Raw genomic sequence first — 14,828 nt, forward strand, 5'->3', positions numbered from 1 at the left:
TGGGGAGGCTGCGTGGGGCTCTCCCTGCTGGACACGGGGAGGCTGCATGGGGCTCTCCCTGATGGACATGGGGAGGCTGCGTGGGGCTCTCGCTGCTGGATATGGGGAGGCTGCGTGGGGCTCTCCCTGCTGGACATGGGGAGGCTGCGTGGGGCTCTCCCTGCTGGACACGGGGAGGCTGCGTGGGGCTCTCCCTGCTGGAAATGTGGAGGCTGCGCGGGGCTCTCCCTGCTGGACATGGGGAGGCTGCGTGGGGCTCTCCCTGCGGGACACGGGGAGGCTGCGTGGGGCTCTCCCTGCTGGACATGGGGAGGCTGCGTGGGGCTCTCCCTGCTGGACACGGGGAGGTGGCGTGGGGCTCCCCTGCCAGACATGGGGAGGCTGCGTGGGGCTCCCCTGCCGGACATGGGGAGGCTGCGTGGGGCTCCCCTGCCGGACATGGGGAGGCTGCGTGGGGCTTCCCTGCTGGACATGGGGAGGCTGCATGGGGCCTCTTACGGTATATAAAGGGGATGTATTCGGGTTCAAACTGTATATAGGGGGATATTAGCATACGTAATTCTGCTCAATATTAAGTGATTAATATTAATTGTAACAATTATAATTAATATATTGATATTAATATTGAGTAGAATACATTTCAGCCTATTGGTTCAGCCCTCCACAACAATCACGGTCTCACAAGTGGCTCCTCAGGAAAACTAATTGTCCACCCCTGGTCCAGGGTGTATAGAACTAGGAGAGTCTGTGCTAGAGAAGGAACTGGGTGAACTTGTAGATCACACAATAAATAACCGCATTCCACGTCAATCAGCTTCTAAGGCCATCAGGATATGGTCATTTATTATAGATGTAGATTTGGTCCAGCACATCCATCCAGGTAATAAAATACAAAACATTTATTAGGTGAACATTAAAATGGTGTTAATGAAAACGAAACCTGAAGAGTTTCTGGCGCACACAGGCGCCGCTAGTCATAGGATTCGTAACGTCGTATCGAATCAAGGAAACATCATTTAAATGTACAGCGAACCAATCACTACTAAGGAAATAGGAATTGTATCAAAGAAGCAAGAGCTGAGTTTGTCCATTGAAAAGCAAGTGGAATTAACCATTAAATGTAATATATTATATGTATCTATATCTATCTATATACACACACACACACACACACATATATACATATTTATATACTGCATTTTTTTATTACACACACACATACATTTTTTAAACTTTTATATTTTAATAATTACAAAAAGGAAAATTGGCCAATGCAAAAGTTTGGGCACCCTACATGGTTAATACCGAGTAGCGCCCCCTTTTGAAAGTATCACAGCTTGTAAACACTTTTTTTAGCCAGACAAGAGTCTTTCAGTTCCTCTTTGAGGGATTTTCATCCATTCTTCCTTGGAGAATTCTTCCAGTTCTGTGAGATTCCTGGGGCGTCTTGCTATTCTGAGGTCTAGCCACAGATTTTCAATGATTTTCAGATCAGGGGACTGTGAGGGCCATTGTAAACCTTCAGCTTCCGCCTTTTGAAATAGTCTATTGTGGATTTTAACGTGTGTATAGGATCATTATCCATTTGTAGAATCATCCTCTTTTCACCTTCAGACTTTTTACAGATGGTGTTATGTTTGCATCAAGAATTTGTTGAAATTTCATTGAATCCATTCTTACCTCTACCCTTGAAATGGTCCCCGTGCCATTGGCTGCAACACAACCCTTTGGGGTTGATCAACCCCCATGCTTAATGGTTAGCGAGATGTTCTTTTCCTGAAATTCTGCCCTTTTTACTCCACATATACCTTTGATCATTGTGGCCAGAGAGTTCTCTTTTACCTTATTGGTCCACAGGACTGGTTACCAAGATACATCCGGCTTGTTTAGATGTTGTTTTTCACTTCTGATGCTGAATTTTATGGTGAGGATGCAGGAAAGGTCTTCTGGTGACTCTTCCATGAAGGCCATATTTGTGAAGGTGACTCTGAACAGTAGAACAATGGACCACAAATCCAGAGTCTGCTAAATCTTTCTGAAGGGCTTTTGCAGTCAAGTGGGGGGTCTGATTTGCCTCTCTAGCAATCCTAAGAGCAGCTCTCAATGAAATTTTGCTTGATCTTCCAGACCTTATCTTGACCTACATTGTTCCTGTTAACTGCCATTACATCTCAAACTGAGGAAACGGCAACTTGAAAACGCTTTGCCATCTCCTTATAGCTTCTCCTGCTTTGTGGCCTCCACCATTGTCAGAGCTCGGCAGCTGCTTAGAAGAACCCCACGGCTGCTGGTTTTGGAACAAGGTTAGAGTAGGCTGGTTTTATAAATCTGGGAAATTTGCATCCCTGGCCTTTCCTAACGATGATGGTGAACAAGCCAGAACCCTAACAGGTTAATTAAAGTCTGAGACCCTGGTCAAAGTTATTGGAGCACACAAATCTCCAAGGGTGCCCAAACTTTTGCATCGGCCCAGTTTGCTTTTTGTAATTTTTAAAATGTAAAAGATGAAAATATATTTAGATTTCTTTGCCTAAAATACAAAGGAAATGAGTCATCAGTAACTATAGGCCTTCTAGAGATCATTTTACCTTCAACTTGCTTAACTGTTCACAACAGGAATTTTGACCAGAGGTGCGCAAACCTTTACATACGTATGTATGTATGTATGTATGTATGTATGTATGTATGTATGTATGTATGTATGTGTGTATATTTATTATCAATAAATGTAAAACAAATCATTTTTATAATTCATCCAATCAGGATATTTTGTATTAAGTTGTAAAATCCAAAAAGCCTCACGAAATACAAGGCCTTTCTGCCAGTTAACTCCTGGTACTGGCCGTGTAACCCTTTCAATGCCATAAAAAGTAAAATGTGACATGTCTCCTTTATGGATTGTGGTAAACTGTTTGTAGCTTTTGTATATATGAGGTTTCATTATAATGGGTAATTCCACTTGCTTTTCATTGAACGAACGCAGCTCTTGCTTCTTTAATACAATTCCTATTTCCTTAGTAGTGATTGGTTCCCTGTATATTTAAATCTTGTTTCCTTGATTCGATACAACATCCTATGACTACGGCCGCCAGTTTGCACCAGAAACGCGCCAGGTTTCGTTTTCATTAATACCATTTAATAAATGTTTGTATTATATTACCTGGATGGATGTGCCGGACCAAATCCTCTTCTCTCTATGCTGCACCCACCATTGAATGTCCAACCTTAGCAAATCTATTGCACAGCGGGGGGCGCCACATAACCCCCTTCTTTCTATTATAAAAGGCATGCACCCATGGGACAGGGATGTAATCTGACCATTGTACAAAGCGTAAGTGCCACCTCAGCTGGAATAAGCAGTTCAGTTCTGGACCTGGAGCTAGAAAAGTAACAAGGAGAGCAACAATACTGATTAGGGGAATGCTGGGGCTTAGTTAGGTTAAAGATTAAGTCTGTGTGCCCACGATGCGTTTTTAATGCGCTTCCGCAGCATTTTTGCACCTGCGGAAACGCATTAAAAACTCATGGTAGAAGGCCTGCCATGTTCCCCAATGATAATCCGCATGTGCTATGCACATGCTGCGGAAATTTCCGCTGCGGGTTATCATTGCGGAAAAAAACGCAGCACTACCAATTATTTTGCAGAAGTGCTGCGTTTTCACCGCCATTAACTTGCATTAGAATGCGCCAATTCCGCAAGACTGCATCTGTACTTGCGTAATTGGCGCGTTCTAATGTGCGGATGGTACCCGGGTGTGGAGGACAGGAGACTCTCCTCCGGACCCGGGCACCATAGAACCTGTAAAAACAAGAATAAAATAAAAAATAAAGATTATATTCAGCTTCCGACGGCCCCCGGTCTCCTTCCCTGTGCTTGCGGGTAGGACTGAAGGACCTGCGCTGACGTCACAGTCATGTGACGGCAGGTCTTTCAGTGCAGTGTCCCGCGATCAGCTGGCAGCCAGGAAGGAGCGCAGCAACACACCGGGCCATCGGAAGGTAAGTATAGGTTTATTTTTTTATTTTTAACCATTCTCTCGGGTCACACTATATATGCCGGTTGCTTGGATTTATATAGTGTGAACAAGTTGTCAAGCACTTTCCAAGTGATGCTAAAATCGCTTGGAAAGCGCTTGTCAATCCGCATGCGGAAACGCATGTGAATCCCCATGTATTTCGCAGGAAAAACGCATGTGGATCCGCATGTATTCTGCAGGAAAAACGCATGTACAATCCACATGCGTTTTTTCTGCCAGGGAGATGCAGAAACGCTGCAGAAATTTTCTGCTTCATTTCTGCATCGTGGGCACATGGCCTTAAAATGTATTTAATCTTGAGACAAGACATCAAACGGGAACACGAGTAACTTGTACAGGTACAGAAATGGCTCATACAAAAATTATGAGCAACAACTAATTTAAATGTACATCACTCGCAAAAGATAAGGAAGCGCTTCCTCTAAAAGGAAAAAGACAGGTTCAATCTTCAAGAGGAGACAAGGGATGTTGTAGAGGAAAAGTTATAAAAATCCATACAGACATCTCTGGAGAGGGGACATATCACCCTCATATTGAACATATAAGATTAATTCTAAATATGAAAGAGAAATTAATTGTAAGGAAAATATTAATATCAGGGAAATGTTCGTCCATATCTGCCTGACGTAGATGATCACCCCCCTCCCTTATTCCCCTTCTGCTCAGCACAAAAGCCCCAATTAACCCACGCCTGGTAAATAGTTTATGCAAATATGACCAGCCAAGGAGTGTTATAACTTCATTACGAAGGTTTGTAGTCCAAACGGACGCCAGTGCGTTTGGCCTGGGTGCTGTGCTCAGTCAGGTAAATGGGCAGGGGGAAGAGCATCCGGTGATGTTCCTCAGCCTCAGGCTCTTACCCCGGGAAGTGGCATACGCTACTGTGGAGAAGGAGTGCCTCGCTATAGTGTGGGCCCTGCGGAAGCTGCAGCCCTATCTATACGGGCGCAACTTCACCATAGTGACTGACCACAACCCCCTCAGCTGGCTGCACCGGGTGTCCGGTGACAATGGTAAACTACTGCGGTGGAGCCTGGCTCTACAGCAGTATGATTTTACCATTCAGCACAAGAAGGGTAGTGAACATGGCAAAGCCGACGGGCTGTCCCGTCAAGGAGAGACCGAGGAGGTAGTCTTAAAGGGGCGATCTGTAAATCACCCCTTACACCACCTCAAAGAGGGGGAGATGTAAGGAAAATATTAATATCAGGGAAATGTTCGTCCATATCTGCCTGACGTAGATGTTCACCCCCCTCCCTTATTCCCCTTCTGCTCAGCACAAAAGCCCCAATTAACCCACGCCTGGTAAATAGTTTATGCAAATACGACCAGCCAAGGAGTGTTATAACTTCATTAGGAAGTAAGCATCTTGTCCCTGAAAGACGCAGGAGGTAATTAAAATGCAGGCTTGCACTAATTTGCGTGTAACTGTTGAAGCTGCTTCCCGAGCTTCAAAGGGGAATTTGCAGACATGATGACTCCGATATGAATTATGAGATATTATGTGTTCCATACGTCCGGCAATAACGAGACCCAAATGGGTAGTGACCAAATCAACCCAGGAATGTGTAGGTACTTTTCCAGGGCTGTAACCAAAATAAGGGAGCTGCAGCGCAAAAATACCAGAATGACAGACTGCAGCTATGCGAAGTATGATATCAAAATAAAGATAAAATCATAAGGAAAAAAATGGCATAGTCTGCAAGCTTCTGCGATCAACGGGCGATGAGTTATTGCAGAAGTTAGCGTTTCTAATAAAAATGTACAGGCTGGAGACCGGCCCACATGATGTCACCACAAGGGACGTGTGGCCAGATCTCCCTTAGGTTTAAAAGAATCTATGGAGAAGACAGGAGCACTCATTGCCAGGGGGGAATAAGAATTATAAGCAACGGGTCCTGTTCAATAACAGTATGTTCAACCGGGGAGCCCCTCCTCCACCTATATTGAGTCGTCGCAGTGAACTTTATAGTGTAAGTTTCACTTTTTTATCCTGTTTATTTTATATAACTGCGTATGTATTTCAATGTCCCCTTTGTAACATCCTTGTATATATTTTTCCTAAACACTGCCTCCCTTTTGGATTAAATATAAAATTGAATAGTTCTGTTTCTTTTGTTCTGTAATCGTTCCGTCCCCCGAAGCCATATACGCTACCAAAAGGCAGGCGTCCGGCCAGGCCTGTATTATATTTCAAACTCGGCCGGTGGTGGAAGAGAGTATTAATAATTAGGCAATCGTGAAGCTGACAGTGACCGTACGGAGGGCGTTAAACATGGATTGCAGTCTGTGGAACCCAGGGTGTTGCGCCATACTCTCACTGGTCGCTTACCGATACCTACGTAGAGAGTAGTCTGGATCACGTGCTTGCAACTCCGGACGAAATACGGACAGCGTGACGGCACGGTGAGATATTGCGTAATCTCCCCAATGTCGTCCTGACTGTGTGTGTTGGGGATTCCCTGACAAATTGGTGGCAGCGGTGGGATTCCCTGACAAATTGGTGGCAGCGGTGGGATATTGTATGATCCTGCCGGTGCCATCTCTGACACTAATTATAACTGGTGAAATGAATGGGAGCTGACACTTAAACCAACATTGAAGTAGTGACCAGGTAATTACAACAGGAGATCTACTCTGGGAGCCAGACACCAAAGCTGGGATTCGTTTATTCAGAGGCGGAGAAGTACAGGGGCTTCCTCTGATCAATGCACTATTCTGAGACTTTTTGAAGCCAGTGGTCAGTGATTAATATTAGGGTTTGCATTGATCCGATATTTATGGGAGGTACTGCATCTCACTCTCAGGTAAGGATGGAGTACTGCCTGGGACCCTAACACCTGCATCCATTACACTCCACTTCAGAGGGAAGGGTGAGATTGCTCCTAAGGGAGAGCACAATCCCTGGTCCCTAGCTGGAGGGTGGAACATGTAGTGGGTGTGGGTGGAGGAAGTAGTTTAGGGGAGCACTTCAATAGGTGTATAAAAAGGGAAGCCATCTTGGAAGAGACAGTGGAGGGTCCAGTCAGAGAAGAAGTAGTAGGAGCTCTGCTCAGGAGGAGAGTGTGAGAGTGAGTGAGTGAGAGTGAGTGAGTGAGAGTGAGTGTGAGTGAGTGAGAGTGAGAGAGTGAGTGAGAGTACGCCCTTGAAGACAACAAATTTTGGGAACTGTGAAATCACCTTGGATCCAACCAGAAAAGCAACAGCCTCCACATCCAGAACGGCAACATCTGGCTCCAGTACTTCAAGGACCTTTACAAAGACATCCCAAGCGAAGACCTGAACCCGACACAAAAAGAGCTTGTGAAAAAACTGAAAGATATGGAGGAAAAGCTTAAAGATTTCCAAAATCCTCTGGATACACCAATCACAATGACAGAAATAACAGAAAGGCTCACACAGATGAAAGGTAAAAAAGCCAGCGGCCCAGATGGGATCCTCCCAGAAATGCTAAAACACAGCCCGCCAGACATCCAGGCTGCGATAACAAAACTATTCAATATCGTACTGCAGGCCGGCTACTTCCACAAAATCTGGAACCAAGGCCTCATAACCCCAATACACAAAAACGGGGACAAGTACGACCCAGTAAACTACCGGGGGATATGTGTTAGCAGCAACCTGGGAAAACTGTTCAACAGCATCTTGAACAAGAGGATCCTCACCTTCCTCACCGAGCACAACGTCCTCAGCAAGAGTCAAGCAGGGTTCATGCCGAAGCACCGCACCACTGACCACATCTACACCCTGCACAGCCTCATCAAGAGCCATGTCCACCATACAAAAACGGGAAAATATACGCTTGTTTCGTGGACTTCAAAAAGGCCTTTGACTCAGTGTGGCACCCAGGACTATTCCTAAAACTGCTGGGGAGCGGAATAGGAGGCAAAACATATGATGTCATCCGAAGCTCCTACACTGAGAACAGCTGCAGTGCGAGGGTCAATGGAAAGAGGACGGCCTATTTCCAACAAAGCTGAGGTGTGAGACGGGGCTGCAGCCTCAGTCCAACGCTCTTTAACATCTACATCAATGAGCTGGCGGTGGCCCTAGAGTCCTGCTCAGCACCAGGACTCACCCTCCATGACACCCAAGTGACATTTCTGCTGTACGCTGATGACCTCGTGCTGTTATCACCAACTGAGAAAGGCCTCCAAGATCATCTGAACATCCTAGAGACCTTCAGCAGCACATGGGCAATGCCAATCAACCAGAAGAAAACTAACATCATGGTGTTCCAGAAAAGCAGAAATCTGCTGGCCATCCTCCCTTAACGATAGACAACTGTCCACTCACAGAAACCAACAAGTACACCTACCTGGGCCTAAAACTCAGCCAATCAGGGAGCTTCAAGCAAGCAATAGAGCTACTGAAAGACAAAGCTTCCAAAGCCTTCTATGCCATCAGAAGACGTCTGTACCACCTCAAGGCACCAGTAACCGTCTGGCTAAAAATCTTTGACTCCATCATTGCCACAATCCTTCTGTATGGCAGTGAGGTCTGGGGCCCAGTCTCATACCCAAACTGGTCAAAGCGGGACGCTGGACCGACTGAAATATTGCACCTAGAGTTCTGCAAGCATCTTCTCCAAGTCCATCGGAGCACATCAAACAGCGCCTGCCGAGCAGAGCTGGGCAGATTCCCGCTACACCTCGAGATCCAGAAGAAGGCGCTGTCTTTCAAGGCTCATCTACAAAGCAGTAGTCCCAGCTCCTACCATCACAAAGCCTTCCTACACCGGGAAGCCCCAGGAAACCTCCCAACACAAAGTACCCAAAGACAGCCTGACCAAGCCACCAAGCCACATGGCCTGACAAAAGGCAAAATTCAGAAAATGGTACACAAAGGCAAAGAGGAATATCTCAGCATCTGGAGAAATGACATAAACAAATCACAGAAACTGACGATATACCAGAACCTACAGAGGGAGTACAAACTGGCCCCATATCTAGAGAAACTGGAAAACCCCAAAGAGCGACAGATCCTGAGCCGGTACAGACTGAGCGCCCACAGCCTACTCATTGAATCCGGGCGGCACCGACAGAACTACAAGCCCCGAGAGAGTGGACTGTGCCAGCAGTGCCCCCAGGAGGCCGTGGAGAACGAGGCCCACTTCTTGCTGAGGTTCCCCAAATACTCCGCAGTGAGGGACACTGACTTCCAGAGACTGTCTGATCTCCTCTCAGACTTCACCTCCATGGAGGAGGAAGAGAAACTGCCGATACTACTGGGGGAAGAGGAAAGTGCAGCGTCCATAGCAGCGCAATATGTCAGTGCCTGCAACAGACTAAGAGGAGACTGATATACCATGGACGTCTATACCCCACCCTGGGCATGTCCCTATTCCCCAACTAAGAGCCTGATGCCATGGACTTCTATACCCCACCTTGGACATACCCCTACCCTCTAAAAGGATCTTGATATATCCTGGACCTCTATATGCCTCCCTACTCCCCACCCCCGTCCCACCTATTTTCTTACCATTTGCTTTGGGAATGCTAATATGTACTTAGTCCTGCTAATAAAGCTCATTGGAATTTGAATTTGTGAGGGAGCGTGAGAGAGCGTGAGAGAGCATGAGAGAGCGTGAGAGAGCGTGAGAGAGTGAGAGAGAGTGAGAGAGAGTGAGAGAGAGTGAGAGAGAGTGAGAGAGAGTGAGAGAGAGTGAGAGTGTGTGTGTGAGTGAGTGAGAGAACAGGGGCAGAGGAAGGCTCCAAGAGGAACAGAGGGGATCCTAGGGGTACGGGAAGTTCTGGAGGCCACCTGTACGCCCGAATCTACCAGGACATGGAGGGATCAGGCTGCAGAGGGGACTGGCCCCTAGACTAGTGGAGAACTACCAGGCTCAGCTAGAAACCGGAGGCTGCTGTACTTGCAAGGTGCTGCACCCATCAGTCACAATTACATCGCCGAAAAGGTGGCCACAGAGGATCCAGGGGACTGCAGGTCGCCCGACAAGATCTGAGGCTACCGGCTTGGGACACCGATTGTGAGTCGCAGGGCAGGAGGGTGAGAGCCAGCGCAGGAAGACGACCGAGAAAGGCACATAAAACGGGGTCCCGTTTAAGTACTCCTGAGCTACTTGAGAGATTGCTGAACCCCTTTCTTGGTGAACGCAGGACGACGGGGAAGGTTACTCTAGTACTGGTAACCTGGAGTTCAACAACTGTGAGTAAACCTTGAAGACTGTACCCCACTGTGTCCTAGAGTTATTATCTGAGCCATCACCCCCTGCACTACACTGCACAGCAACATCTACCTCATCATTAACCATCACAGCACCGCCCTGGAGCTTAGCTCTACCTGTGGAGAGCTGAACCAACTCTGCTGCATCACCAACAGCTCCAGAGGACCTGCACCACAGTGGCGGCTCCATATAGCCGCATACCACAGGTGGCGTCACGAACATTAAATATAAAAACTATAATTCCCCTTTTATTGACCGCCCTGGGTCACGGACCGGGTCACCGCCACTGTGACATCTCCCCTAGCAACGACCGGCCCAGCACAGAGTACCCCACGGCCCAGGGGGCGCGTCAGATACCTCTACAGAGCCGTAGTGAAGGGACAAACAGAACGCATTCACTCACATCACCGAAAGGCGGGCAGAACACCTGCAACTTAATAGTGGTCCGATGGATGATGTTATCCAGGCTACGTCACATCTCTATACAAAGGTGAAATCGCAATAGGAAACATGACGACAATATTTATCACATAGGACCTTCAGGGGTGAAGATATTCTGTAAATTGGGAATCTCTTAAAGTTCTAAAAGAGATTCCCCCGAACAGACCGCACATGAGGTCAACAAGGGATAGGGTAGTGTAACTTTGATCTAATAAGAAGCAGAATTTGGGTTTGTGTATTTTGTTATTCCTGGAAGTTACAGCTTGCTGTGGTTCTGTCCATTTTCCTAAGGAGTACCTCCTTCAGCTAAGCTCTGAGCAATTTTCTTTTGTAATCCCTTTTATTTTATGTAATTTCATGTACTGTATTGTTTTGTTCCCATTTTCTATCATCTTTGTATAGGATTATAAACACGGCCTACCTTTGTAGATTAAATTTTAATAGTTCTGTTCCTCTCGCTCTGTAAACCGCACCCCTGAAGCCATACGCTACCTGTAACGGGTGCCCAATCAGCCTTTATAAATGATTGGTGGTGGCAGCTAGGGGTTCCTTTTTGTTATTGAGTAGTAGACCATACCAGGATATATATATATTCCATGCGTTGAAATCTGGGTGTGTATATACCATATGCTCACGGCGATTTCCCCAATAACTGGCCTAATAGTGGTGTGATCTCCCCGGTGTCATTATTGATGAGGGAGTATTCTTTGAACCCATGTTTATCCAGGGGAAATCTCCAGAAGAGACAGTGCTTTATTATGAGAACTAATCATCTGTTGAACAGCCGCGCTCAGTAGCCGGTCACAGCAGGAACCATCGATGGTTTCAAAAGGAGGCCTAGATGCTTTTTAACAAAAAAAATACCAAATCTTTATGAATATGTGTAAAGATCTTTTCTGGATGTTAGTTCAGTGGATCCACAATTGGGCTACTGGATCGTGCCTTGTGGTTGTACATATACGGATCCCTCGATTTGTATTTTTCAACCGTATAAAACAATAAAACCTTACACACTGCACATACATAAATATATTCAAACACTTGCACATTGCTCTTATATACATGCACATATACATATACATGCTCTTACACACAGCGCACACAATCTCATTTACCTGAGGAACATCCCCACAGCATAGGCACATAGGAAGGAATAATCCAGGGCACCGAGCAGCTGCTTATAATTCTTCTTATCTGGGGAAGTGATGAGACTCCACTTTATACAAGGCTGGAGCGTTCATAACTTGGGCACTTAAGAAGCCTCAACTTACCAAATGGGGCCCAGCCGCAGCGGGAGGCATTGTGCACCGTGGATGGCGGCAGAGGCTTCAAGATGACAAACTCCTTATAGCTGTGAGGTTCTACTTCATTGGGCTCTGAGCAGTGTTTATGTAACTCTCCCTGTAGAGAGGAACCAACAGTATCTATTACCCCGGGAAGGAACAGGAGCTTGTCCCATGTACCCAGACACCGACCAACCCCAGACTCAGGCAACTAGCTGCTAAGCAATCTAACCAGATAAATTCAAGTACTAGAAAGTTTTATTCATCTACTGACCAGACCTCATCTCATCTACCCACACTCAGACTGCTGTCCTTCTATTCTGACCCTACCTAATTGTCCTTGAACTTTTCAAACAATTGTCCCTGGCCCCTGTACCCCATCAAACCAGCTACTTTCAATTCTTCTTCTAACCAGCTGGATTGTCCTTGTCCCTTATGACCAGAGACCTACAAGTGTTAATCCTCAATTGTCTCCATCCTCATCCAATACCCCATCTCCATATAATCACATCTCTGCCCATGTACCTTAACTATGGTAATTGGTTTCCTGGACAGATGGAAGCTGCAGTAGAGCAGATAAGTCAGGAACAAAACCAGGGCTCGAAACCTAAGAAGAAGAATGGTAATGTTAGAACATTTCAGATAAAATGATAAACCATGAATGATCTGTACAGGATACTGGGAGAGTCTGCACTTCTGATAAAATCAACACCAAGATCATTCACCTTAGAAAAGAATCAACATAATCCACCCAAAATACCTAGAAGCCTTGAGATGAAGGAGAGATGCCTGGTGGGATGTCCCAAGCTCACTTCAACCCCAGAGACATAGTTGGGTAGAAGTGACGGACATGAACTAATTTAATCTAGAATTATGAGAGCGAAGGTGAAGACATATCAGAGATTCATAGGCTGCACTGCTATCTAGGAGCTCAACTCCTAACCTGCGCCCCTCACAGATGGTGGAACCCACCAAACCTGCGCCCCTCACAGATGGTGGAACCCACCAAACCTGCGCCCCTCACAGATGGTGGAACCCACCAAACCTGCGCCCCTCACAGATGGTGGAACCCACCAAACCTGCGCCCCTCACAGATGGTGGAACCCACCAACCTGCGCCCCTCACAGATGGTGGAACCCACGAAACCTGTGCCTCTCACAGATGGTGGAACCCACCAACCTGCGCCCCTCACAGATGGTGGAACCCATGAAACCTGAGCCCCTCACAGATGGTGGAACCCACAAAACCTGCGCCCCTCACAGATGGTGGAACCCACCAACCTGCACCCCTCACAGATGGTGGAATCCACCAACCTGCGCCCCTCACAGATGGTGGAACCCACCAACCTGCGCCCCTCACAGATGGTGGAACTCTCGAAACCTGCGCCCCTCACAGATGGTGGAACCCACGAAAGCTGCGCCCCTCACAGATGGTGGAACCCACGAAAGCTGCGCCCCTCGCAGATCGTGGAACCACCAACCTGCGCCCCTCGCAGATGGTGGAACCCACCAACCTGCGCCCCTCGCAGATCGTGGAACCCGCCAACCTGCGCCCCTCACAGATGGTGGAACCCACCAACCTGCGCCCCTCACAGATGGTGGAACCCACCAACCTGCGCCCCTCACAGATGGTGGAACCCACCAACCTGCGCCCCTCACAGATGGTGGAACCCCCCAACCTGCGCCCCTCTCAGATGGTGGAACCCCCCAACCTGTGCCCCTCAATCTTCATGGAACCCCCCAACCTGCACCCCTCACAGTTCATGGAACCCCCCCAACCTGCGCCCCTCACAGATCATGGAACTTTGTTGGTCCTACTTAAGCACACAGCGGTGTCATTACTGCTGTACACGACCCAACATTAGATGCTACTTATATCCATCAGGAGGCGAAGAATCTGGGAACACTCACCACTGGTCTTTAGAAAATGAGAGGAAGAAGCGAATTCCAGGGGGCAAAGCCGCCATTTACAGTGCGATAAGGAGAGCAGGAGAGCGTGTTCAGCTGTAAGAGAGAAGACCCTTAGTATACTGGTGCCCCAAAACTAAATCACCAATACTGATCTTCTGATGCTGCCTCCCCAATATTGAAAAGTGTTACTGCGCAGTCCGTATAACATGAGCGGCGGCACTGCACAGTCCGTATAACATGAGCGGCGGCACTGCGCAGTGTATATGTGACAATACAGCTTATAATCTTAATCAGCCAGACTTTTAAATTTGTTAAGCCAAGAGAAATACACTGTTAACTTTGTGACGACTTATGAATGTATGTGTAATTCTGTGGCTGGTCAAGAAGGACATACTATTATTTGTATAACCCTGAATGCTGTCTTCTCTTGGGTCTTTGAAAAATGATGTTTATTTACAATTTACCCTAACTCTGTGATACAAACTACGTAAATTGATTAGCTCAAACAATGGGACCTGAGCACTGCACCTTTCCCCACAACATGTGAATGATGACCTTACACAGATGGAAATATAAACAGGGATGTCTGTAGTGCTGCAAGGAGAATCAAGGAGGATCAGAAAAACTTTACAAGGAGAATGAGAGACATCCTTCAGGACAGTAGATGGATTACATGGCAGCTCCGGCCTAAGGATATAAAGCCCTGACTGGAAATATTTGGATCTGCTCCACTGACCATCAGAGAGACCATGGATACATTTGGGGAGACCAGGTTGAAACAATGAAGTCACCTGGCCCCATGGATATGTTGTTTAGGGGTTGCCAGGTGGGACCCTCCGGTCGCCTGGAGCCCATGGAGACATTCGGAGAAGCCAGATTAGGACCAGCCGGTCATCTGGCCCCATGGAAACTCTCGGAGAGGCCAGGGTGGAAAGAAAAAAGAACTTTTTAGAATTTACCAAATGGCTGC

General features: G+C 47.0%; 1 protein-coding gene across 1 annotated transcript in view; it reads right to left on the reverse strand.

The window, feature by feature from the left end:
- The window catches only part of SLC37A1 (solute carrier family 37 member 1), a 147,446-nt gene that overhangs the window by 105,496 nt on the left and 27,122 nt on the right, over nucleotides 1-14,828 (reverse strand). The window contains exons 2-5 of the mRNA XM_073668824.1: nucleotides 13,859-13,951; nucleotides 12,474-12,555; nucleotides 11,937-12,066; nucleotides 11,781-11,859 (exon numbers count right to left, since the gene is read on the reverse strand). Of these exons, the coding sequence (XP_073524925.1) occupies nucleotides 11,781-11,859; nucleotides 11,937-12,066; nucleotides 12,474-12,555; nucleotides 13,859-13,914 (347 nt within the window). The 5' untranslated portion in view covers nucleotides 13,915-13,951. The remainder of the gene's footprint in view (nucleotides 1-11,780; nucleotides 11,860-11,936; nucleotides 12,067-12,473; nucleotides 12,556-13,858; nucleotides 13,952-14,828) is intronic.

The sequence above is a fragment of the Phyllobates terribilis genome, unplaced genomic scaffold, assembly GCF_046119375.1.
Source record: "Phyllobates terribilis strain yellow unplaced genomic scaffold, ASM4611937v1 Scaffold_2__4_contigs__length_985480577, whole genome shotgun sequence".
Lineage (NCBI taxonomy): Eukaryota > Metazoa > Chordata > Amphibia > Anura > Dendrobatidae > Phyllobates > Phyllobates terribilis.